This window comes from Macaca nemestrina, chromosome 9 (assembly GCF_043159975.1).
Source record: "Macaca nemestrina isolate mMacNem1 chromosome 9, mMacNem.hap1, whole genome shotgun sequence".
NCBI lineage: Eukaryota > Metazoa > Chordata > Mammalia > Primates > Cercopithecidae > Macaca > Macaca nemestrina.
In genome coordinates, this window is record NC_092133.1 from 73,617,105 (window position 1) to 73,643,276 (window position 26,172).

The window sequence follows — 26,172 nt, forward strand, 5'->3', positions numbered from 1 at the left end:
CTCACTTTGACGAATCTATGAAGTATATTACAAGTGCACCGATGCTGAGAGCAAAGACTAAGACAACCTGCAAAAGAAGAGGAAAATGCCATCACTTCAGAGTTGGACCTCAGGATGTTTGGGTTTTTTGACACATGCAGAAGCAGCTTTGAAATATGGTGCCCATTGCTCTCGGTGACCTGCTTGGAAATCTCACCCCCATCCCCAGCCCCCCATTACTGCCTCACGGTTGGCTCCTCATATGGCAATGAGCAGCAACCTCGCTCCTTGCCAATAGGGGTCAGGGTAGCCTTTTATATCTCAGGGCACTGGGTTTTTATCTGGCCCTGTTATCTCAAAGTTCAGCTCCTATGCAATTGAAGTTGATAAACTTCAGTGGGAAAAGAGCAGGTGAAAATTTAAGGTGACACAATTTTTCATATTACATGTAGTCTAGGATCTGCAGGAACTCCAATAGAGGAATGTCAACTTTAACAGCTTCATTGAGGCATAATTTACATACCACAATATTCGCCCATTTAAAAAGTACAATTCATCAATGACTTTAGTAAATCTACTAAGTTATGCAACCATCACTGTAATCCAGTTTCAGAACACTTTCATTATCCCAGGAAGATCCCTCATGCCTGTTAAATCAATCCCCTTTCCCATCGCCGAGCCCCAGACCACATTAATCTACTTTCTGTCTCTACACAAGAGATACCAATTTGAAGAGCACAAATTTGCTCGTACAAATGTCCACGTGTGTATGTGTGTACATACATAAAGATATATTCACTGCATGTATGATCTATATGATTATAACACTTCTGAAATACTTAGGAAAACAGTTTAGGTTCAGGAAGTCAATTAGGCCATCCATTAGGCCAGTTATGTGACAATTCTTGTCCTACTTTACACTTTTCACTCAAAATTAATCTCCATGGATGGAAGACAGTTTTGGCATCTCCTTCAGTGGATACGTGTCATGCTAAGGTCCATCGAATGAATATGTAGCAGATTAGGCTGACACCGACACTTCTGTCCTCACTACACATCCTACTTTCTTTAATCTTTCACAGAGGAGACTATTAATGCAAATAAAGCATAGTGAGAAATAAAGAAGATGCTTTCAGCCAACAATTAAGCCTGAGAACAAAAAGTAAGCACCACCATTACACACAATGCCTGGCTGCTAGGTCAACCTTTCAGGTATGCTAATACTCTGAAGAGACTGCAGGTTGAAGAGCATTGGAAGTCAGTCTCCTCAGTGTCCACCTATTGACATCTCTCAGGCCTTGGCTGGTGGGTAGAGAGGAATCCCAATTTATGCAAAGACTAAGTATGATCAAGCTGTGTGTGTGTGTTTGTGCCTGTGTATGAGAGACAGAATCTATCTCTCTTACACACACACACACGCACACACACACACCTGTATTTTGTATGTGTGCCAGAGCGGCTGACAGAAAATGAAGTCTGCATGAGACACTCATTTAAAGCATTGCAAAACTCCATGGAGCTCCTGGGGCAGAATGGTGGCTTGCACAGTCCAGAAAATGACCATTAAAAACAAATGGACACTGTAAAATGAATATGCAGTTTCATAGCAACTGATAAAATCTCCATATAAAGGGAGGTGCTAAAACAATACACCACTGAGGTTTATTTCATTCGGCCATTTTTTTAAAAAAACTAAAACATGCTCCAATTGAATGCTGCAGTCTATCAGTAATTATCATCTGCCCAGCACTAATCCCTCTTAGCTGCCTCACCTCAGCCCCTCCCTTCACACACATTCATTCATATGTTCCTTTCAAAGGTACACACAAAAACAAGCAAACAAAAACATGAGCAGGCCTCCGATTTTTCCTCTATTATCTAAAGGAGGCAGCAAAACAAAGAGCTTAAGATTAATTTTGATCTGTGCTGCTATTTCTGAGGCATAAGCAGTTAGATCCTGGCCCTGACCTCATTCTCAAAAAGCTGCAAAGAGAAGGGGTGTGGCCAGAACCCAGGAGAAGGGCCTCTTCTCCATTCATAAACAGCTGATTTAAGACTAATCCCTGTCCATTTGGCTCCCTGTGTGTGTATCTGTGAATGCTGAGCATCTGTCAGAGCTGGCTATATAGGCCTAGGCCACCCAAAGCCACTGTTGCAGAAAAGGATAGGAAACAAGTCCTTGCAAATGGCCTCTACATCATTCTGTAAGGAACTCGAAATCTAAGACCCCTGCAATGGCAATGTTGTCACAGCATCCAGATGTCCAACATAGCTGATACTAACTTGCTCCAGCTGCCTCCACTTGCAGTCGGTGATGGGGACTAATGCGTTCCTTATTTAAGCAAACAAGCCAGTGACAGGAGGAAGGCAGGGATCTTGCTGCCCTCTGAAGATGAAAACTCAAATATCAGCATCTCTCTGATAGAGTCAGAGGGGGAAGAAATCCAGGAGGGAAATGAACTCCACAGCTCCCTGGCCCTGAAGATTCTGTTGAATGGATATGCGCTTGGGTCCACGTGTTCAGCTGGAAAGCCTCCTCGCAGTGAGATACAGGATAGGCAAAATGCCCCAAGATGTACCATAAAATGCTCCCTGGGGAGATGCTGTGCTTCCCAGTATTAAGGTAACTGTGCATGTAGTCTTGAAACTTGCTAAATGCCTCTTTATCATGTCAGGCTCGATCACATTGTCAGCCCAGATCCAGGTGCTGCAGAAAACACATCAACACTTTGGATGTGGCCATGAAAATAGAATCCCCATCAGAGACTTGTCTTCTCTAGGCCCCTAGCAAAGCCACCTTAGAAGTGTCAGTTTAGTCTCTCTTTCTCTATCTGTCTAACAAATCCCCATTGTCTGAGAACTCCAAGTTTGAAAACACAAAATGATTACATTTTAGTGTACATGGTAATGGTAATATTATAAAGCACCCCAAACAGTCATCTAAGTATTTAAGATATGCTATACATAAGGCCCAAGAATAACAGAAGATGGAAGGCCACTTGGAGTCATGAAATATACTCTTTCCTTTTTAGACAGAGTCTCGTTCTGTCGCCCAGGCTGGAGTGCAGTGGCGCAATCTCAATTCACCGCAACCTCTGCCTCCCAGGTTCAAGCAATTATCTTGCCTCAGCACCTCCCGAGCAGCTGGGACTACAGGCGCCTGCCACCATACCCAGCTAATTTTTTTGTATTTTTAGTAGAGAGGGGGTTTCACCATGTTGGCCAGGCTGGTCTCAAACTCCTGACCTCAAGTGAGCCACCTGCCTCGGCTTCCCCAAGTGCTGGGATTACAGGCATGAGCCACTGCACCTGTCAAAATATACTCTTTTTTATAGAGTCGTTCTTACATAGATTAATCCCATGCTATGATGTAATTAGTGATAAATCACATAATACAGGTTTAGCCAATACAAAATGAACTATTGTCTAGATGGATCATTAGTAACTGGGTAAGGATAGGAAAAGTAGGGCTCTTATCTCAATATCCTCTCCCAAAATGTCCTTCTTTCTACATAGTAACACTACTCTAATCTCTCTTCATGAAGGAGTGGGGCCATTGGGAATCCTTCTGCGAGCTTCTAGAGTTTCAGGGACAAGGAGGACAGAAGCCCAAGGGACATGGTAAAATGAGGCCAAGGAAAGCACAGTACCCCCAGAAAGCAAAGCATCCCTGCCCTCCAGCAGCTAAGTCATAGAATAAGAAATAACCAAACATATAACAAAGCATTGTCCCACAGAAGGGCTTGGGGGCAGCAGTCTGATACACAGATAATTTGAGCATTGCCTCTCAGGGTACTTCTGCTAACTTGCTTGACAGCCTGTCCTGCTTGCTAAACGTGCCATAGTCTGAGCTCAACAAATCACCTCAGCCACCTTGGACAGTATGAATTGTCACCTTCTCAGACTTACTGAAAACACCCATATGCTGTGTGGTGATGTTGAGTCCTTAGTGTGCCAGATTCCTAAAAACAAAAGCAACTTGATAAATGTCACTGAAACAATGGTGCTTTGAGTCATCTATTTTCAAAACTCCAATATCAAACAAGACATGTGTTTGCACAAAAGAATGCCAGGAACACACATACACAGTGTATTTTTTTTTTTTTTTTTTTTTTTTTAAGGGCAGGGTGCAGTGGCTCATGCTTGTAATTCCAGCACTTTGGGAGGTCATGGCAAGTGGATCACTTGAGGCCAGGAGTTCTAGACCAGCCTAGCCAACACAGTGAAACCCTGGCTTTACCAAAAAATACAAAAAATTAGCATTTGTGGTGGTGCTCACCTGTAGTTCCAGCTACTTGGGAAGTTGAAGCAGGAGAGAATCACCTGAACCCTGGAGGCAGAGGTTGCAGTGAGCCAGGAGTGTGCCACTGCACTCCAGCCTGGACAACAGAGTGAGACTCTGTCTCCAAAAAAAAAAAAAAAGTGGGCCGGGCGGGGTGGCTCACACCTGTAATCGCAGCACTTTGGGAGGCCGAGGTGGGGAGATCACGAGGTCAGGAGTTTGAGACCAGCCTGGCCAACATGGTGAAACCCCGTCTCTACTAAAAGTATAAAAAGTTAGCCAGGCATGGTGGTGCTTGCCTGTATTCCCAGCTACTCAGGAGCCTGAGGCAGAAGAATCTCTTGAACCTGGGAGGCAGAGGTTGCAGTTAGCCGAGATTGTGCCACTGCACTCCAGCCTGGGCAACAGAGCGAGACTCTCTCCAAAAAAAAAAAGTCTGTCCCTAACACCTGATGCAAAGAAGAAGCCTAGTGCAAAATGGGGAGGAGAGAGGGGAAGGCCACAGCCATCTCACTAGATGAAAATCTCTGCGGGCCATGAAGATCTTTCAAATGACTGACAAAGTTTATGAAAATTCATGAAAATGGAAAATAGTAAAGCCAAGCATAGACTATTCCCCCTCAGGTGATGGAGTACTTCAGGAAAAAGGCAGATTCAGTGATGTGAGTATAGAGGTGATTGAGTCAGGAAAGCTGGCTCTTAGAGACGTTTCCTGTTCTAGAACCTGGGCTGGAGTTGCTGCGATTAGGTCCATATGCTTTCAGCGGGTGTGTGAGGCATCATGGCCTTGGGAGGCAGATTCAGAGCCGAGGCTCACAAAGGTGGCTACCACCAGAATCCAGTCACCTGAGGAGTTTCCTTCCAAAGCAGAGATGCCCTCATCCCACCCGAGGACCAGCAAATCATGAGCTGGGGGAGGGGAAGTCTGGGCACCTCTTTTTAACAAGCTCCTCCAGTGAATCTGACATGTGACCAAGAATGGGAGTCACTGAATTAAAGCCATTAGGAGAAACCACTTAGCTCAAGTCAGAGATTAATTTACAAATGTCGCCTTAACAATTAGCCCATTAGAACATATGTATGAGGCCTGCAGGCTTAGAGAATCGTGCTAGGAGTACTAGAAAAAGTACAGAGAGGAGGATGAATTAATTCTCTCCTGAGCACGTTTTACACATTCTTCTCAGCTCACAGCAGAACAAATGACCCTAATTAATGATTCTGCATGTTTGATCAGGGTTTAGCTGCCTACTGACAGCAGAGACCCTTCTCAGAAAATGGACAATTCTCTATATATGATCCCAAAAGCATAGGACTTTTTAAATTGAAGTATATAATTTACATATAATAAAATCCACTATATTAAAAAATACAATTTGGGAGGCCAAGGCTAAAAGATAGCTTGAGCCCAAGAGTTCAAGACCAGTCTGGGCAACATAGAGAGACCCTATCTCTACAAAAAAAACTTTAAAAAAATTATCCAGGCATGGTAGCACATGCCTATAATCCCAGCTCCTCCAGAGGGTGAGTCAGGAGGATCGCTTGAGCCTGGGAGGTTGAAGCTGCAGTTGAGCTGTGATCAAACCACTGCCCTCCAACCTGGGTGACAAGGAAGACCCTATCTCACATGCACAAAAAAGAAAAAAACAGACATGAGAACTCCCATGGCAAAACAATCTGGAGACATTTTTTTTTTGAGAGATAATATCATTCCAACATCTAAATTATAATGTTTTTGGCCTGGTGAATTTATTAATAACAATGCCAACAAACATTTATTGAACATCTATGCACAAGGGCCAGAGTGAGAGACAGAGAAATGCAAAACTAAAACAGTTAAGTCAGGCCTGGCCTTTGCCCTCCTGGAGCATGGGATCTAGAAGTTTAAATTACTCAGGAGTCCCTTCTGAATGTAAGAAGTACTACACATATCAATAGTCATCTCTAGGATGTCAAGAAAGGATCAGATTAGGCAGAGAAGCAGCACCACCCTCATTGCAGACTCCCAAAGTGGAAGGGGGAGAGAAAGGGAGAATTGGAAAACCAAGGAAGAAGGAAGAAGAATTTTTGACATTCCAAGTCCACCTGGCTGTCCTAGGGAAGGATAGACACCAGTGATATGGTTTGACTGTGTCCCCACCCAAATCTCATCGTGAATTGTAGCTCTCACAATTCCCATGTGTTGTGTCAGGGACCCGGTGGGAGGTAATTGAATCACGGGGGCGGGTCTTTCCCCTGCTGTTCTTGTGATAGTGAATAAGTCTAACAAGATCAGATGGTTTTATAAAGGGGTGTTTCCCTGCACAAGCTCTCTCTCTTCCCTACCGCCATGTAAGATGTGAGTTACTCCTCCTTGCCTTCCACCATGATTGTTAGGCCTCCCCAGCCACGTGGAACTGTGAGTTCATTAAACCTCTTTTTCTTTATAAATTATACAGTATTGGGTATGTCTTTATCAGCAGTGTGAAAACGGACTAATACAACCAGGCACACAGGATGAGTGATGTGAGGAAGGAAGAGCACAGGACACAGAAGACCTGGGTGTGAATCTCCACTCTGCCCCTATAAGCAACATGCTCTTAAACACATCGCTTAATCTCTCTGGGACTCAGTTTCCCAATCTGTGAAATAAGGAGATCGAAACAGATGATTATGACATGGGACCTTGGTAGAAACTAAAAACTTTTGGCTTGAAAAGGTAGCCCTCACTTATGCTAACTGTAAACCATGTATGCTTAAGTCTGATTCAACATGCTGACAATATGCCTGTCCCTAAATCTGTATGCAAGAGGCTTGTTTCATAAGATCACAAGAGTAAACTCCATGGACACTCAGATTCATAGTTTGTGTTTCCAGAAGCACAATCAATTGCTCATGCAGAATGTCATCCCACAAAACTAACACAAGACATAGAAGGGCCATGGATCAGCTCTCTCCTGAGTCTGGGTCTTAGCTCTGCCATCACTACAGAAAACTGAGTGGTGGTCTGACCCATCCCCTCCCTCTCCTTGCCTCTGTGAGCTTTGAAAAGCCCATGCTTTTGCAGGCTTTACCCCTCCAGAAGCTCAGACTGAGTATCAGTGTTTTCCTAAGGGAAAAAGAAAAGGATTTTTTTCTCTTTACAGTTTAGCAAGTATAGTTTATATGTTCTTGTCATTCTTCAGTCATGAATGGTTCTCTTTAGAAGAAGATATAGGCAAGGTACGGTGGCTCATGCCTGTAATCCCAACACTTTGGAAGGCTGAGGTGGGTGGATCACTTGAGGTCAGGAGTTCAAGACCAGCCTGGCCAATATGGTGAAACCCCATCTCTACTAAAAATACAAAAATTAGCTGAGTGTGGTGGCAATGTGCCTGTAATTCCAGCTACTCAGGAGACTGAGGCAGGAGAATTGCTTGAACCTAGGAAGCAGAGGTTTCAGCAAGCCGAGATAATGCCACTGCACTCCAGTCTGGGCAACAGAGCAAGACTTGGTCTCAAAAAAAAAATATATATATATATATATATAAAATCTTGCCACCATAAAAGGATTTTTGTTATTATACATCAAAAAATATCTGGAATATTTCTGCAGAGCCATTTAATCATCCATAGGTCCCCTAAATTCCCAAGCTAGCATTCTGAAACATCACATTTGACTTATGGAAGAACATGCACAAAAATGCTATAAATTGATTCTCTGGAAACCAAGACTCCAAACAACAGATTAAGTAGAGATGTATTCAAGATGAAAGAAAGGAAGAAGAGGGGCTTCGTAGTTGGTATTTGGGATTATAGCATTAAAATAAAATGCATGGGATTGCCAGATAAGAGTTAAACTGCTTTGTTCACATGTAAGGAAGCCTAGCAAAAATCTCTATGATTTTACAGGCATTAGGATCTGGTGCTTTCAAAAATGCAATACTATGAAGCCATATTCAGTGTGCAATGGACTGAATTCTTAGGACACACATGTAAATTGGAGAGAATCCCTCCTTAAATCACCTCAAATGTCTTCCATAGCTTTTGGTATGAAGAAAAAAAAAAATCACTGACAGAGTCCACAAGGCCTTGCAAACTCTGATCTTTTCCTCCTCTCTGACTTTATTTCACATGCTTCCACATCTAGACTCCAGGAACCTAACTTGCAGTTCTTTCTCATTCACCATTTGACGCCTCCCACCCCAACTACCACAGAGTCTTTGCACAAGCACTTCCCTCCTCCTAGAAGCCTCACCTGCTCGCATGAGATGCCCATCCTTCAGAAATCAGCTCTGCTGTCACTTCCCTGCCTATAGGTATAGTCTGTTTTGTGTAGCAGTTAGCAAAGCAGCAATTTTACATGTCTTTGTGCAATCATTTTGATCAATTGCTCTGCTCTTTCCTTTGCTGGATGGCAAGTTCTGTGAAGGCCGGGTGTGTGTCCATTTTTAGTTATCACTACATTCCAAGAAACTAGCAAAGTGTCTCAGTATTTGTTAAATAAATAAATATGTGGAGAAAAGGCTGGAGAATTAGTTTGAAGACTGAGTATAGTGGAAGCAAAAGAGAGGTGGGAGAACGTGGATTACCCTCATTGAGTAAGACTCTGAAGTTTATAAGCTGGAATAAAGGCGAGATGCAGTTCCAGGTGATGGCAGGATCTCCAGGATCCCTGGTGAAAGTGGAGCAGGAAGAAGAGCACCGTGGTGGTCAAGGTCGAGGGTCTGAGACACACACATGGATAGCAAGGACAGTTCTACACGCAGACTTGAAGGGGATGGCGGGAGCTGAGGTTGAGAACAGAAGAGGACAGAGCCATCGCTGTATAGGGGGAGGGACCTGGACCTAGGTGGGTGACAGCATCAGAAGGACAGACAGAGGAAGGATTTGGTCAGACAGCAGAAGCCTGGAGAAAACACATTTCTACAAGAACAGAAGGGCAATGGAGGGCCAGAGTGTCCAGCACTCCTGGGTTATAAAGATGGCCGGGCACGGTGGCTCACGTCTGTAATCCCAGCACTTTGGGAGGTGGAGGCAGGTGGCTCACCTGAGGTCAGGAGTTCAAGACCAGCCTGGGCAACATGGTGAAAACCTATCTCTACTAAAAGTACAAAAATTAGCTGGGCGTGGTGCTGTGCACCTCTATTCCCAGCTACTGGGGAGGCTGAGGCATGAGAATCGCTTGAATCCTGGTGGTGGAGGTTGCAGTGAGCTGAGATCGTACCACTGCACTCCAGCCTGGGCAACAGTAAGACTCCGTCTCAAAACAAAACAAAACAAAACAAAACAAACAAACAAACAAAACACAAACAGCAACATCGAGAGAGAGGTGAGGGAAACAACTATGTCTCTAGGAAAAACAGATTCAACTGAGGTGGCAGATGTGGGGAGCATTACGTGAAGAAGTAGAGAATTCAGATTTGAATCAGGACTAGGAATTTGTGAAAACAGATATCATGAGAAAGTGAGATGGAGAAGCATAAAATAATGGAAATGCCAATGTACCAATAATAAGTGAATATATTTGTGTGTATTTGTATGCACACAGACAAACATGCTGCAAGGGGCACAGAGACAAACTGTGATTCCTCTCATCACAAAGACCGGGTCTCTATCAGTATTTATTAACCACCTGCGGGTCTCTATCAGTATTTATTCACCACCTGCATGCCCCCCAGCAGTTTGTCTCTGTCCATTTTCAAATCAGGTCACTTCAAAATGACTATAAATACATACGAAGCCCTGGAAAAAAAGAGGGCTCCCTCTTACTATAAGTTTGCTATAAATCATGCATCCATCAGTATATAGATAAAGTTATCTGCAGTCATGGACTTTTTTCGAGAGGGCAGAAGAAAATTTGACTCACGCAGATAGACACAGAGTGTCTGAATTCTCATTTTTTAATGCTCCCCAAAGAAGAATCTGCGACACGATAACTACAAGCCAATTGCCCAATCTCTTCCCTTCTGAGGGCTTCCTGTGACATAACTATAGGGCCAGAGTCATGTGAACTTCTGCAGTTTTGTGTTCCCCAAACATTGAAGGAGTGTTTTCCTGCATCCTGGATTTTGTTGATGATGCTCATCTCATTTTGCCCATATTGAAAATACAGAAAAGTTCAATATGTTCCTTGTAGGGTTTAATTTATTATAACTGAAATGAGGGAAAGCAATTGTAACAGGAAGTCAGAAAACTTTCCCTAAAACCGTGTCCTTCCTGCAAGTCGAGGTTTAATGACACTGAGGTCTTACATCATTGCATCATAAAATTAAAAGATTGCTTTTTGCATAACTTTACCACTGACATTAAAAGCAATGCACTGGCAAGCATGATAAAAATCTTCCATTTGAGGTCTAAAGTTTGAAAGACCTTTCCTGTCCAATTACTGAAAACCTAGGGGAAGAAGTTCCATCTGCTGGTGGAGCGCTCAAGTTTGCAGCTAATGAGCTTTTTAAGAAATTGTCTGGCTTAAGTGCATGTGAGTTTGGCCAACTGGATTTTTAATTTAATTAGGTTTATGAGATGAGAAATATTTTGTAGCATAGTCAGGTCAGAAGTTGCCACTCACTGTCACTAAGGTCTAAATTTGTGGCTATCTTTGCCCTACTTCTCAAACCCTGCCAGTTCTGAAATTATATTAAAGGCAAAACTGGAATTTAAAGCTGGGACTCAAACAAATACTTATATGCCCATGTCTGTAGCAGCCAAAAGGTAGAAGCAACCCAAAGTGTCCACGGACAAATGAATGGATAAACAAAATGTGGTCTCTCCATACAATGGAATGTTATTCAGTGTTAATAAAGAAGGAAATTCTGGTCCATGCTACAACATGAATGAACCTTGACATTATGCTAAGTGAAATAAGCTATACACAAAAGGACAAATATTGTGTGAATCTACCTATAGGAGGTACCTAGAGTAGTCACATTCATTGAGACAGGAAGTAGAATGATTGTTCCTTGGAAGTGGGGGAGAGGGAGAAGTGGGGAATTATTGTTTAATGGGTACAGAGTCTCTGTGTTGTAAGATGAAAGAGTTCTGGATATGGATGGTGATATGGTTTGGATGTTTATCCTTTTCCAAATATCCTGTTGAAACATGACCCCCAGTGTTGGAGGTGAGGCCTGGTAGGAGGTGTTTGGGTCATAGAGGTGGTTCCCTCATGAATGGCTTGGTGTCCTTCCAGTGGTAATGAGTTAGTGAGAGATACAATTGTTTAAAAGAGTCTGGGACCTCCCCACTTCTTTCTTGTCCCCTTGCTCCTACTCCCTCTCTTGCCATGTGAAACACCAGCTCCCCCTTTGCCTTTCACCATGATTGTAAGCTTCCTGAAGTCCTCACCAGAAGCCAAGCAGATGTGGGTGCCATGCTTGTACAGTCTGCAGAACCATGAGCCAAGATAAACCTCTTTTCTGTATAAATTACCCATCTTCAGATATTCCTTTATGACAATGCAAATAACTAGCACAGACAGTGATGATGATTGCACAACAACGTGAATGTAGTAAATGCCACTGAATTGTACCCTTACAAATGGCTGAAATGGTAAATCTTAAGTATATTTTACTGCAATTTACAAAACGGAAGAAAAATTCTGAGAACCCACAAGTAGAATTCAGAAGCATATATACATTTAAAAACTCAAACATCATAACCCTCCCACAGGAATACCGACATCTCTCAATTCAATGGCAGTGGGTATCTCCAAGAAATTTGTGTTACATGCAAGTGACCCTTGCCTCTCTAGAGCATTGATCTTACCCGCTAGGAAGCTGGAATTTCTCCTTTCATTTCCAGAATCTATCCCCACGTAGCCACAGAGATGTTATGTGTGGCCCGCCTTTCCCTTGCACTGCACTCTAGCCTACAAACGATGCCCAAAGCTGGCTATGAATTTCTTAGATACCTCATTTTGTCTTTCGGGAACTGTAGCTAAAGTCCAAGATATAATTAGGAACTTTAAAAGAGTATTCCCTTGATCCTATAACCACTTTACAAACACTCAACAACTTCCTCTGGAAGATAATGAAATAGATAGAGGGCATCTGGTCTCTAAGTCTAAATCTCAAGGCCAAGCTTGGTCATAGCTCCTCAGTGGGTTAATGGAACATTGAAAGCACCCCTAGAAATAACATAAAATTTTCATCTCCTACAGCAAGGATTTTGGACCAAGGTCTTGCTTTGTAAAAGGCTTATCAGTGCATCCCAGAAAGTAATGCCATCTAAGCCCCATAGTGTCAAGGGAGTTGGCCAAAATTACTAAATAACCATTCAGCTGACCATATGACACCAACATCGGCTGCGCAGGTGCATGCTCACATTCCTGGCACCAAACATGTCACACTCCATTTTCTCCACTGCAGAGTCGAATCTGACCATAACAATGGACTGGGCTTGCTAAGAATGATACCAGCATGCCTCTTTGTTAAGACTTGCAGTGGGCTGAAATCCAGGTCTCCAGAGAGAAAGCCCTAACCCGTCTACTTCTGACATCTCCCCTTCCTGCCCTCGCCTCAGAAAAAAATGGTATTTTTGTATTTACAATTGAATTCTTACAAACTACCCTTCCTGAATGAAGTAGAAAGTTTCACAAGATAGCATCCCTCATGCTCAGTAAATTGCCACTCCTACGGTCTGGAAAATTGGAAGGCAGTGTCAGTAGCATAAACCTCAGCACGTGTATTCATGCGAGTTTTGGAAGCCTGGCCCACAGCCCCTGATTTCACCTTGCTTCCTACAATGGTCTCACCATTCTCCTTCTCACCCAGTGAGGACTGGGTGATAATAATGCCTCTGTGCCCTCTCCAGCACAGGGGACCTGGAACTCTGGGTCACTGGAGATAAACAGTCAGAAAACCATGTACTCCACATGTGTGGGGCATTTGTTTGAGGGTGGGGGGATGTGAATGTGGTCAGTTAACCCAAGCTTTCCTTCCTCCTTCAGCCTCACACTTTTGCAAACAAAAGAGAAGAAATGGAGTCTGCCTGCGGAATTCACTTGTTATCTTCTCAAGGTCATTTTTTAAAAGGAAGAGCATGTGTATGATGTTTGAGTATGCTTCATACTTCAGCAGACCAGGCACACCAGCTACACGGTGAAAGAACTGGCAAGACAAGGGCAGAAAATGCATGAAGATCTTATTGCACAGTTTTAAGAGCTTTGACATAGTTATCAGGAAGAAATCAGAATTGAGGTGGGCTTCCTTAAGCTTATTGCATGGTTTTTCCATGTGTCAAATTTATCTGTGAGGAGAACCTTCATCCTTTCAGGGCTTAGGGACTCTTGTTGTCATAACCTGCCTGCCTATTTCAGTGTATCCCCAGCCTGATCACCAAATTCCATCCCTCATCCACTCCATTAGAAGATCTTTATGTGCTAGAATAAATTTATCTGAACTTCCCACACCAGCCTACAAGTCATTCATTCATTCATTCATTCATTCATTCATTCAGTGCACACAGTTGCTGAGTATCCACTATAGGTTCAGAGTTGACCTGGCAGGGGACACGAAACTGAAGAAGAATGCCTTGTTTTATGGAACTTGAACTGGAATTTTCATTCTTGGGCAAAGAAGAATGCCAGAAGCCAGATGATGTTCATAGCATCAAAAGACTCTTTTTTTTTTTTTTTTTTTTTTTTTTTTGAGACAGAGTCTCGCTCTGTGGCCCAGGCTGGAGTGCAGTGGCACAATCTCATCTCACTGCAACTTCTGCCTCCCAGGTTCAAGTGATTCTCCTGTCTCAGTCTTCAAGTACCTGGGATTACAGATGTGCACCACCATGCCAAGCTAAGTTTTGTATTTTAAGTAGAGACAGGGTTTCACTATGTTGGCCAGGCTGGTCTCAAACTCCTGACCTCAAATGATGCACCTGCCTCAGCCTCCCAAAGTGCTGGGATTACAGGCATGAGCCACTGCACCCTGCCAGAATGTGCGTTTCTAACAAGTTCCAGGTGATGCCGATGCTGCTGGTTCAGAGACCACATTTTGAGAATCACTGCTTTTAACCTTGTTTATAAAAGGTAAAAAGTTTATTCTTTCAAGATATTCTTTTTCTTTGAACATGGCTGTAAAAACATTTTAAACTGTTTAGGCTTAGGCATGTGCCATTTGGACAAAATCTCTTTAATATATCTTTAAAAATATACTTTGAAGGCTTCCAAAGGGGAGAAAACTGGCTGGTTCGATGGGCTGGACAATGCCAGCAAGGTGTTTGGTTTGTAATTAAAGTTGAAATATCGTCTCCATTGAAAGGTACCTCATGAATCTAACCATGATGCCATGGCTGGAAAAAAAAAAAAACGAAAACAAAAACACAAAAACAAAAAACCACTTAAAACCCTTACTTCAAATACATAGGCTTAGGCTGGGCACTGTGGTTCATGCCTGTAATCCCAGCACTTTGGGAGGCCGAGATGGGCAGTTCACTTGAGCTCAGGAGTTCAAGTGAACTGGGCAACATGGTGAAATCCCGTTTCTACAAAAAATACAAAAATTAGCCAGGTGCAGTGGTGTGTGCCTGTAATCCCTGCTATTCAGGAGGCTGAAGCAAGAGAATTGCTCGAACCTGGGAGGCGGGAGTTGCAGTTAGCTGAGAGGGCACCACTGCACTCCAGCCTGGGCAATGGAAGTGAAACTCTGTAAACAAACAAACAAACAAACAAACAACTCATAGGCTTAGATTTCTGAAAACATGCTTTCACCCAGAACCATAAAACTTGTAAAGGTGTGGTGAGGAGGTTTTTGATTCCAAAGAAAGCATTCAGAAATCACCACAAATGAAAAATAGGAGTTCATCAATATACTGTTTCCTTTATCATTAGAAAGAAACAGTGCTAAAAAAGAAGAATGTCCACGACTTCCAAAAACAAAGGAACCAAGGGTCACGACTCTGTCTGTTTTTCCCAGCCATATCTAAGACTTAGGGAGGAGAGAACAGTTCCCTTTGTCCAGGTTCTGCCCACTGCAAGAACTGTTTGGCAATAATATGACATCTCTTGTGTGCTCTGTGCCAGTCAAACTTCATAAGAATGCTGGTCAGCTTGGCGCGTCCTCTCCAGCATCACCTATGTTTGTCACTTGAAGTTACCATGCTAGACTTTATTTTAAATGACATTTCAAGTGCATAGGGTGGTTGAGTAGGTTTAAGTCTTGGTTGTTTCTTTTTTCTTTTCTTTTCTTTTCTTTTCTTCTCTTCTATTGAATAATCAATCCATTCAGGCCCAGAAAGGTCAACTCTTAGCCTTCCCTAATTACCCTGAATCTGCTACTCCATGCAAGGGACCTCTTGAAAGACCCTGAGGATGCTTTAAACAAAGCACTTCTTACTCTTTATTGTAGTCATAAGTTTTCTTCCGAGTCTCTTGTCTGTGATCTCTTTCTTGAGGATGGAAAGGGTATCAATCATGGCTGTGGCCCCACCATTCACTCGTTCATTTATTCAATCAATGTATATTTATTAAATGACTGCTGTATACCAAGCTTTGTACTAGACCTGAATATATAGCAGAGGACCAAAGAACCACAGCTCTTGCCCTCATGAATCTTACAGTCTGAAGCAGGGACAGACACTCAACAAATGACCCCACTAGTGAGTAAAAATTATACATGAACAGGAGGACTCTGCAGAGAAGGAGCAATGAGCTTTGCAGGCGGTGGAGTCTAGGGGTGTTCCATGGAAGGAGGATGAGAAGGAGTGAAGAACATGAAGACTAACATTGCTCCCAGAGAACCCAGTGCATTTAAAGCTCCTTAATGCTTCCCCCATGGATGCTTGTTGAGTGACTGGATGGACCTAGGCAGTGTTTTGCACTCAACGTGACAGACTGGGGAGGAGCTCTGTGTGGAGCAATCGATGAAGTCCCACTAAATTCAACTGAGGGAGGACCCACTGTCTTCAAAAAGGAAGAGGCATCTCCATTCTAAAGGTGGAGCAACTGAGGCCCAGAGAGCTTAAATGCCCTCTATAAGAGGCAGAGCTTAGTCTCAAATCCAAGTCTGACCCCCTGCCTTTGTTCTTTTAATCCATGACCCCAAAGCTCCTTCCTGAATTGGTGGGTATAAGGCCTCCTGTCTCTCAGAAACTTCTTCTCCACTTTCCCTTGTGAAACTCTGTTTCATGTCATCAGCTTTCCCGAGTTATTTGGTGAAAGAGCATCCAAGACAGGAAGATTTTTCATGGATCGCTGTGATGGCTGTGCCCTCCAAAAATGGGTTCAGAAAGGGTAAGCATTGGCCCCACTCATTTTCCCAAACCATAGCAACCCTCTCTTTCTCTCCAAGAAAATTTTAAGTTGCCTGCATCACTGTACATATTATTAGCATATTTTCCAATCTCATATCAGAAAGTTTTCTAATGAGTCCCAATCTAATGTGACAATCATCCAACAATAGAACGGCTGCTGCATGTGGCACTGAGCTTTCAGTCCCTGGGGACATTTAAGTTGACACAGGAGATCACCTGCCAAGAATACCATAAAAGGAATTCCCTGTTATATCAGAATGCTCACTGATTTCTGATGGCATTTTAATAAGCCAAGAATAGACACTTCTTGACAGTAGACCGTGCCAAGTGAATATGCCTAAGGAGACTCTACTTCCCAGTTTGCTTGATGTCCTGGAATAATTATTAAGAGCACCTCCTTTTCATTCTCAAAAGTGCTCTGAGTAGATGCCAAAGAATATGGTCATCCAATTTAAGTTGCACTTGGACCCTTGGAGAGAGGCTAATACATCCTGACACACTGGCTGCCAACATCCAGGCGAAGATGGGGAAGCACAGTTGAGAATCTGCAGTGCTCCTGTAGCCTCTCTAGGAGAGTTTCTAGTTCTCTGTTTAATAACCTGATATATCTATATACCAGCAGGTGAATGACAATGTCTAAAACCTCCATAGTTCCATGCCTATACACAGGCACATACATACTAAAACACACACAGACACACACACACACAGACACACACACACACAGACACACACAGACACACACAGACACTCACGCTGTTCACATAGTATAGGAGATTCTCCGAGAGAAGCCGGTAGCCTTTCCATGCTGATGAATGAGTGTTGTTTTTTTAAGGCCTTGTCTGGAACTGAACATGATTAATAAATTGCTGGAGATGATGAGGACTGATCTACTGTGACTGAGTTACTGAAGGCTGACAAGGACGAAAACGGGGATCTCTAGATTTCAGATCAAAAGCAGTCCATAAAACCCAGCCACGGGAAGTGGCATCCGCAGGCTTCTCAAGATCGCTTCCTGGTGAAAAGAGTAAACCAGCCTCTGATCCCACACTGAACTCTAACTCACGTGGGATTCGAGTGTGTCATATGCTCTCTGTACCTCAAATAATAAAGCAGGGAGTAGTGGGAGCCCATCGCTTATGGCTACTTTTCTAAGGAAAACCTTAGACCATGCAGGATGGGCTGGCTCAATTTTGGCAGAGAGGGTGGCTCTGCACTGCTACCTGAGTACGCACAGTGATTTAATGAATACATGCCTCAGTAGTGACTGAACAAAAGCAGTCTCCAGGAGACACTGCACCAATGCAAAGAAACACAATCCAACCATCTCATGGCTGAAGGCCCAGCAGTCTCCAGCCTGGGACCAAAGGAGGCCTGGCCAAGCCTTGATATAAGCTGTTTTCCCACTGCACAAGGGCAGAGTCCCCATCCCGGATGACTAAGTGAAACACTACCCCAGTTCTGGCTTGAGGAGTTGGTGGTCACTCCTTGTCATCACTTCAGGGGCTTCTAGAAGACCTCCTTTCCCCTAAAAGCGTTCCCTATCTAAGAGCCTGAAATTTCACCATTAGAGATTACTTCCTTTCAATTTTACCTTAACTCTCTTGGCCTTCTTAAAAAGCACAAGAAATAAGAAGCAAATCCATACTGAGTTGCTAATGATTTCACAGGGTGATGTTGAAATGGCAGCCTACTGAATATCTACTTGGGCTGTAGGTTACAAGTGCATTTCCAAACATTCTGATTCCAAAGGTCTGATGAACAGCTTAGAACTCTGCATTTTCAACAGGCATCCTGCACCCTCATCCACTGTAATTCTGAAGCACTTTGGGAAAGTTCATTTCAATGCATCATATCCTCTCAGGGAAAGATAGCTTCAGAGTTTTTAAAACCTTGGTTGTAAGGTTACACCCCAGAGCGATTGCATCAGCATCTCTGTGGGGAAGACCAGGCATCAGTATTTTTCTGATGTATTAGAAAAATAAAGCTCTCCAAGTAATTCCAGTGTGCAGTCAGGGCTGGGGTCACCTGAACAGCCAATGGGTGAGATCTTAATGCTAACACAGCAGAGCAAAGTGGAACATGTGACTATCTCCAGGGGCCTGGGCTGCCTGGGACTCAGGTCTCTGCACTGGCAAAGTGGTCAGCTACCTGGTCTTCAATGTCTCCACTTGAGTGACCCTGGAGGAGTCTTCAGTTGACTTAGTTATGGAGGAGCCCCATCTCCTTTATACGAACCCACACCCCTCCTTGAAACCACGGTGACAGGGAGGCTGCCCCAAGCTGTACCTCTGAGGAGACACAGACAAGTGGAGGCTGGGACAGAGCTGGAGCCAGACAATGGTTGGCCATTTGCTGCCACTTGGATTTCAGTAGCCCGAATCACTTTGGCAGACTGTTCCCTGGCTCTGCAGGCTCCCTCAAGCAAGCACAGCCCTCTCACCTCCTTCTTTTGGGCACCTCTGGGACCAGGTGCAGGATTTGACCCCTCAAGCATCGTGCTGGGTAGACAGCTGCTTCCTGCCAGTGGCAATGCAGGCCTCGTTCCTTGCAGGAAACAGGCAAGGGCAGAAGGCAGAAGTCGCATATGGTTGAGAGACTCCCCAACTCCAGCCAAATCCACACCATTTTGAGCAAAATGGGGGTCATGTTCATGTATGAGTTCCCACCAACCTCTATCCATGTGGCAATTCCATCTGCAAAACCCAAGTAACAGTGGTGCATGTTAGTCCTGGGAACTGGAAACTGGAGTGAGCTCAGCAAGAGCCCAGAAGTCCAGGAGAACTGGTGCTTAGGATGATGGCTCAATATCCACCCAAAACACAGCAGTTACTTCCTCTTTGTTCAAGCACTCCTTCTTTCTTCTCTCTCTCTCTTTCTCTCTCTCTCTTTTTTTTTTTTTTTTTTTTGACAGAATCTTACTCTGCTGCCCAGGCTGGAGTGCAGTAGTGCGATCTCAGCTCACTGCAACCTCTGCCTCCTGGGTTCAAGCAATTCTCATGCCTCAGCCACTCGAGTAGCTGGGACTATAGGCGCACACCACCACGCCTAGATAATTTTTTTTTTAGTAGAGTTGGGGTTTCACTAAACGATCTGCCTGCCTCGGCCTCCCAAAGTGGTGGGATTACAGGCATTGAGGCACCGTGCCTGACCCTCTTTTTAGAGGCTTGAGGGTAAACTTCATCCCAGCACCCTCTAATAGAAATATTCAAAGATTCAAGCCATATTTATAATTTTAAATGTCCCAGTTAGCCACATTTCAAAAAAAGAAACATGTAATATTCATGTGTAAAATGTTTCATATTTAACCCAATATATCCAGAATATTTTTACTTCAACATATCATTAATATTAAAAATTCCTAAAGAGATACCAGAAATAATTCATGCACCTGACACCCCCACTAACATATAACAATGTTTCGTGTGTTGCAACAATTGTTGCAGCTTGTGAAAATTGGTCCTACCAAAACAACAAGTATTATTTAACAGACAAATAGTTTATATTCCTTCAGTTTTTAGTTTTATATTTATGTTAATTAGTTAAACACAAATTAAAAGCTCAGTTCCTTGGTTGCACTGGCTACACTGAAGTGCTCAATGGGCACATGTTGCAAGTGGGTACCATACTGGGCAGACCGAGAATGTTTCCATCAGGGTGGAACGTCCTTAGACCCCTTAAGCAATTAGAAAAGACCCCAGTTCAGCCAAGTGCAGTGGCTCACGCCTGTAATCCCAGCACTTTGGGAGGCTGAGATGGGCAGATCATGAGGTCAGGAGATCAAGACCATCTTGGCGAACACGGTGAAACCCTGTCTCTACTAAAAAGACAAAAAAATTAGTCGGGCCTAGTGGTGGGTACCTGTAGTCCCAGCTAGTCGGGAGGCTGAGGCAGGAGAATGGCGTGAACCCGGGAGGCGGAGCTTGCAGTGAGCCGAGATCGTGCCACTGCACTCCAGCCTGAGTAAGAGTAAGTAAGACTCTGTCTCAAAAAAAAAAAGGCCCCAATTCTCATTCTGCTCCAGGCTAGGGATGCTCAGAAGTGTCCTGAGTGACACAGATGCTCTCTCGTCTCACGAAAAGGATGCACAAGAGTTAAGAGCTAAGACGGCATAACCAGAACACTTCCCTGAGATGTGGCCTAGAGCAGATCACTCTCTAAGGCTCAGTTCCTGCCTACGACAGAGGAGCCAAAGATGAGCATCTACGACAAAGAGTTGTAAGGATTAAGCAAGTTAATATGTTTGTAAAGCACTCAAAACAGTGCCTGGCACATAGCAAGCACTCTAGAAGTAAGTGCTAAATAAATCCCCAGCTCAATGGCTGCCAGTTGGGTGCTAGACACTCTGATATCTTTCATCCCAGAATGGCCCTACTGGAAGATGCAAAAAAACATCTCTCACCGTGAACAGCTACCAGACTTCTGGCTGCCACAATTATGCATTGATTCACCTGAGCCTTACCTGATGCAAAACACCACAACCCCACACCCTGGTGGAAAAAAAGAGCTCAGATACTCTGAAATGTTCTAGAATGTCTGTCCCTTTCCTGTCCTCCAAACCACATGTTCCTGGTCCTCCAAGGTGAGGACAGAATGCTACCCCTTCTCCAGGTTCTTTCTCCTTATTCAGGTCTGAGTCCAGGCCAGCTCCTCCTACAAGGCCTTTCCTGACTATCCTTTCTAAAGCCACGACTGAGATGTGAGCAAGCAAGTATGTGCACTTAGGCGCACACAGCACTGGCCTGTCCCCTCACACTGTTTCGTTTCCTTCACTGGCTTATCATTCCCCGAAATCACATTGTTGACTTACTTTTTACTTGTCTATTGCTTGCCTAACCTCAAAAGAAGATAAATTCTGTAAGGACAGAGACCTGGTCTGTTCGGTCCTTGCTGTATCTATAGCACCCACATGTAAGTACCTAGAACACAGTACATGCTTTATATACAATTGTTGAATGAATGAATGAATGAATGAAGACCCTCCTTAAAGTATAGTTCCTATTTCCCCTTGCTTGATATTCCAAAGCACTTTCCATCTTTCATATTTTGAAGGCAGTCAATTCCATAATTCTTGATACATACACTTAACTATTTTTGTGTATAAGTCTTATCTCCCCAACTAGACAATAAGCCCCTTGATGGTGTGTCTTGAATGTACATCCCTCCTGAGGTCCTTTTGCATCCTCAATGAATGCTTGTTGATGAATGACTGGAAAGAATAAAGCACAAATCCTAAATTAATTTTCTTGGTCACACATAGTAGACTATTTCTACAAATAATAATTTTTAAAATGAAGCAAAAAGAAAAAAAAATTTATATATATGCATCTATATATGTGTGTTATGTTTCTCATCCTAATTAAATGAAGCTATTTTTTACAACTGTTTTCCAGTCCAAGAGTAAAACTGTAAAGAATAATGCTAAATGTTAGATCATTAAGTTGGTTTTCTTTAATTATATGGCAGTATTTCAAAAAGGCTTTGAGTCATATTTAAGATTCCTTGCCAGGGGTACAGCACACCACATTTAAAATGGCACTTATCTTAGTAAACACATTTCTATTACAAATGATTTTTTCCAATAAGCAATCCCTTGGCAAAGAGCTGCCATTTCTTCTAAACCCCCTACCAAGACATGGACCTATTATAAGCACCAGAGAAGAGAAATCTTAAAAATCTTCCTTTATCGGAAGTTACCAAGATACATTCCCTAAAGCAGAATCATCTATTCATCTATCCTTTTCTCTGATTTCAAAACCTATAGCACTTACTTTTTGTAAATATCTTCTACAAGGTAGTTGTAAATAAGTCCTCAAAACCTGTTGTGAAGTAAGCTATAGATGTAAATATACATTCATCTTTTTTCTCTCTCTCATTCTCTTTCCTCCTGTCTCTCTCTTATTCTCCCTTTGTTTCTGTTTTTCTAAAACAAAAATCAGTAGGTTGGTCACAGGCAAATACAAGTTCAATTTCTACCAGAAAGCTGAGTTCTTGAGCGATTAAGCATACAGATCAATCATTTGAAGGGAAAAAAAAAATCCAGTAAAGGCTAAATTATTTTCTGAAGTACTTATTACATTACATGAAGAGCTTATTATGATAAGCTATTATGCCTGCAAGACGAATTGAATTCACATTCAGGCAACTCATCTATTCCTAGAGAAACACAGATAAAAATTTTATAGCAACCTGAAAAGGTTTGTGGAATGGATATAAAAGAAATCAATACTATAAGATTTTAATGTCAAATTGAAACAATAGAAAATATGGTCCAAAACAAGGTCTCAATTTCCAATAAAAAGGAAAAGAAGAGATAATTGGTGAGCAGAGGAGAGGACAGTCCTTCAGGCGGGAGTGGCTGGGGAAGGAGCTCGTGGAAGTGTAATTAAGCTGTAAAGGAATCATGGATAGAATTTGGAGGGTGGAAAGCAGTCCACCTGTAATTTCATTTATTCCACACATATTTGTTGATTTCTTACTATATACTGGGCACCATTTCCAGCACAGGGGCTACTACAGAGAACACATGACAAAGACCCCTTATTCAGCTGATATTCTAGTGGGGAAGGCACCACTTCTAGAAATTAGTTATGAAAAAGCAGGCATGTTTTTTCATATGTTTACATGTACATACATGGAAAGGAGGAATTCACGTTTTTGTTTTCTACTGCCCTTCTCTTGAGCCTGGAAGGTTTTCCTTTGTACTGATGGCTAGCATTCCTCTTAGCTTTGTGGAGATTTGCCTTGCAAACAAGGAGTTCCTTCTCTTCCCTCTTGTCACTGTTTAACATGCGGATGCAGTTAAGGACCATGACAAACCATAAAAGATTTCTCCTAACTCCATCAAGTATGACTATCCTGATTACAGCCTCCAGGTATGGCCAGCCAGAATAACACACTATTTATAGGCTTACCCCACAGGCAGAATTAGTCATGTATCATACATGACTAAAATGCAAGCCTCTCCAAGACCTAGGGTCCTAAACAAATCCCCTCTCCTTTCCTAAACCTTCCAAAGAAGGGCAGTGAGGATGCCCCACACTGTTCTTCCTACAGACATGTTTATTTAGGATCTCCTCCCCATCCCCTAATCAAGGAAACTACACAACTGAGCTAATCATTTAAATGATGCTACTGAGAAACAAAGCCATTTTCCTTGTTAAAAATGTGCTTGCCACCCTATCCATTTATCTATTTCCTTGGCAGTGCTCGGTGTTAATTTATTGCCCAATAAAGCACAGACACTAGCAGAGCTGATGAACCATGCCTAGTGGAAGCCCCACTATTTCATCTCAGCAAAGGCAACTGACAAGCCCAAAGCACAAACACAAGCGCATTGGATGCCACAAAGCCGGGCTGGCTAACCCCGACTCTATTTGTCGTCCCAGAGACATGGAAGGGAGGGGGGTTTACAGCCTTCTGGAGAATGTAGGTGATTAATAATTATCGATTGTCAGAGGAAATGGAGTAAGTTTGGTTGGTTAGCCAACTGCCATGGGGTTTCTTTCTATTGCATGGTAAACCTCACTGCCACAGAAGCCATCTCACCGTGAACTTTGAGGGGAGAGAAACCAAGAAGGGAAGTGATGAAGACTGAGACTGGGGCAGCCTTGGCTGGCCGTGGTGTCCACCATTCAGGCGGATTGCCTCCTGTTGCCTCCTGCAGCTAACACACAGCGGTCACTCATAAAGTCCCAGGCAGATGTGTGCTTTCAGTGCAAAACCTTGGCAATCATTATCTTGAGTGTGGAGGGGCTTTTCATCTCAGAGTCTCCTTCATGGGCAACTGGATCAACCACACAGAAGGCAGATCCTTCTTATTTGGACAGCTTAGACCTCAGAGAGCCTATACCAACTTAACATTTGTGAGCTAGGATCTGAAAGCATTGTGAGCTAGGATCTGAAAGCAAAACCCTGAGCTTCAGGATTCTCTTTTTGATGTCTTAACTAGCTCCAGTTTGCCTGGAGGTTCAAAGGAGAATGTACCCAGAAAACCTGGGCTCTTACTCCAGTATCTGTCTAATATAGGAGGAGGAAGTCTTCTCAAAGCCACAGGAACAGAACACCAAGAGTGGTTCCAAAGATTGGGTTCAGAAAAGTCATTGACTGTTACTTTGAGAAGGAAGCAAGATCACCTAGTCATAAGCTTGTATTTTAGGGGAGAAAACTGGGACCCAGTGAGGAACTGACTTGTCCAAGGCCCTATTGTGTGTTATGGACAGAAGCAAAATTAGGAGGATGGGTGAAAAAGAAGGGAGTTCCAAAAGCCTACAGCACCTGCCTTCCATTGCCATAGTCCCACTGGTTGCTCCCCTAGTAAGGGCACAGCTGGCCCAACCACTCACAGGCAAAAGACATAAGACTACAACAAACCCCACAAAACACATGCATATCATCCACTCCTGCAGGAACTTGTGAGCAGGTTGCCCTGCTCCACCACCATCACTCAGCAGGAGCTAAAGAGGTAGATGAGAGAAGCACAGGACTTGAGCACCAGGAGAAAAAAATGTCGAGGGAGGCCCAGCCCCAGCCAAGGCCCAGCCCAAGTTATGCAATCCACCCTGGGAGGTTATGCCCACTGCTTTCCATCCACTGATTTTGCAGAATGGGTCTTCACTAGGAAGAGTGGGGAAATGTCCCAGAGGGAATCCTCACCAGCCCTATCCCATGTCAAGTTCTTTATGCCTCTGAACCTTCCTCAGATGGTGTCCCCACTTCCTTGCTCTCGCCTCACCTCTCCATATTCACAGGGCATCTTAATTCCCTAAGCTGAGTCAACATGAGTACCACAGTCCTCTCTGGTTAACCAGGCTGCTGCATCTCAGTGTGAGCCTCACAGACTTGCACAGAATCAGCACCTGCTGGGCATTTTCATGTAATTTGATGATCACCTCTGTAATAAGACTCCTCAGGAGCTGAGACCATCCTTCATCTACCTTCTACCGTTGTAGAAGGTACTGGGCCATTGAGGCCATCTGCTCTGAAAGTTCCTGCAGGGGCCTGCTAACATGCAGATGCCTAGGCCTAATCCCTGACTTGCAAACTCAGAATCTTGAGCCGGCTCAGGAATAACCTGCGTAGAGTGCCTCCCACAGCAAAGGGCATGCAGCAGACATCAGGAAACATTCACTGATCACAGAGAGGGTTCTGGGCTTGGCATCAGGGGACCTGATTTTAACCTTGCTGTGTGGCCCTGCGGAAGTCACTTAACCCTCTGGTATTCAATTTCTTCACCTCTAAAATAAATGTCAGACATTTGTGGATTATGGATGTGAAGTTTCCAACACAGATCCAGGCTCAGTAGGTACTCAATTTGAGAGGTCTGTATTATGTGTGAGGTTTGTTCATACACAGATTGACCCAGTAACTACCCTGAACCAGATCCCCAGGGAGTGGGTTTCAAAAGGCTGGGGACTGGGCCTGGGTTGAGAATATACTAATCATACAATACATTTATAATAGCTAAATACACTATGTTACCTACCACATTATAAATGAATATAATAAAATATTAATAGCAAGCAAAATATGGTGCCAGGTACTATTCTAAATATTTTACTTATATTTCCTCATTTAATGCCGACAAAAAATTCAGAAGATCATTCTATTATTATTATCTCCACTTTACAGCAGAGGAAACTGAGGTCCAGGGCTGTGAGGTAATTCTCCCAATGTCCTGCAGCCGGTAAATGACACACAGCAGGGATTCT

General features: G+C 43.4%; 1 protein-coding gene across 20 annotated transcripts in view; it reads right to left on the bottom strand.

Annotated features, from left to right (window-relative positions):
- The window catches only part of LOC105465975 (potassium calcium-activated channel subfamily M alpha 1), a 763,404-nt gene that overhangs the window by 379,666 nt on the left and 357,566 nt on the right, over positions 1-26,172 (bottom strand). For all 20 annotated transcript variants that reach the window (XM_011714686.3, XM_011714685.3, XM_011714673.3 and 17 more), the window contains exon 3: positions 6-67. In XM_011714686.3, coding sequence (XP_011712988.2) covers positions 6-67 — 62 coding nt within the window. The remainder of the gene's footprint in view (positions 1-5; positions 68-26,172) is intronic.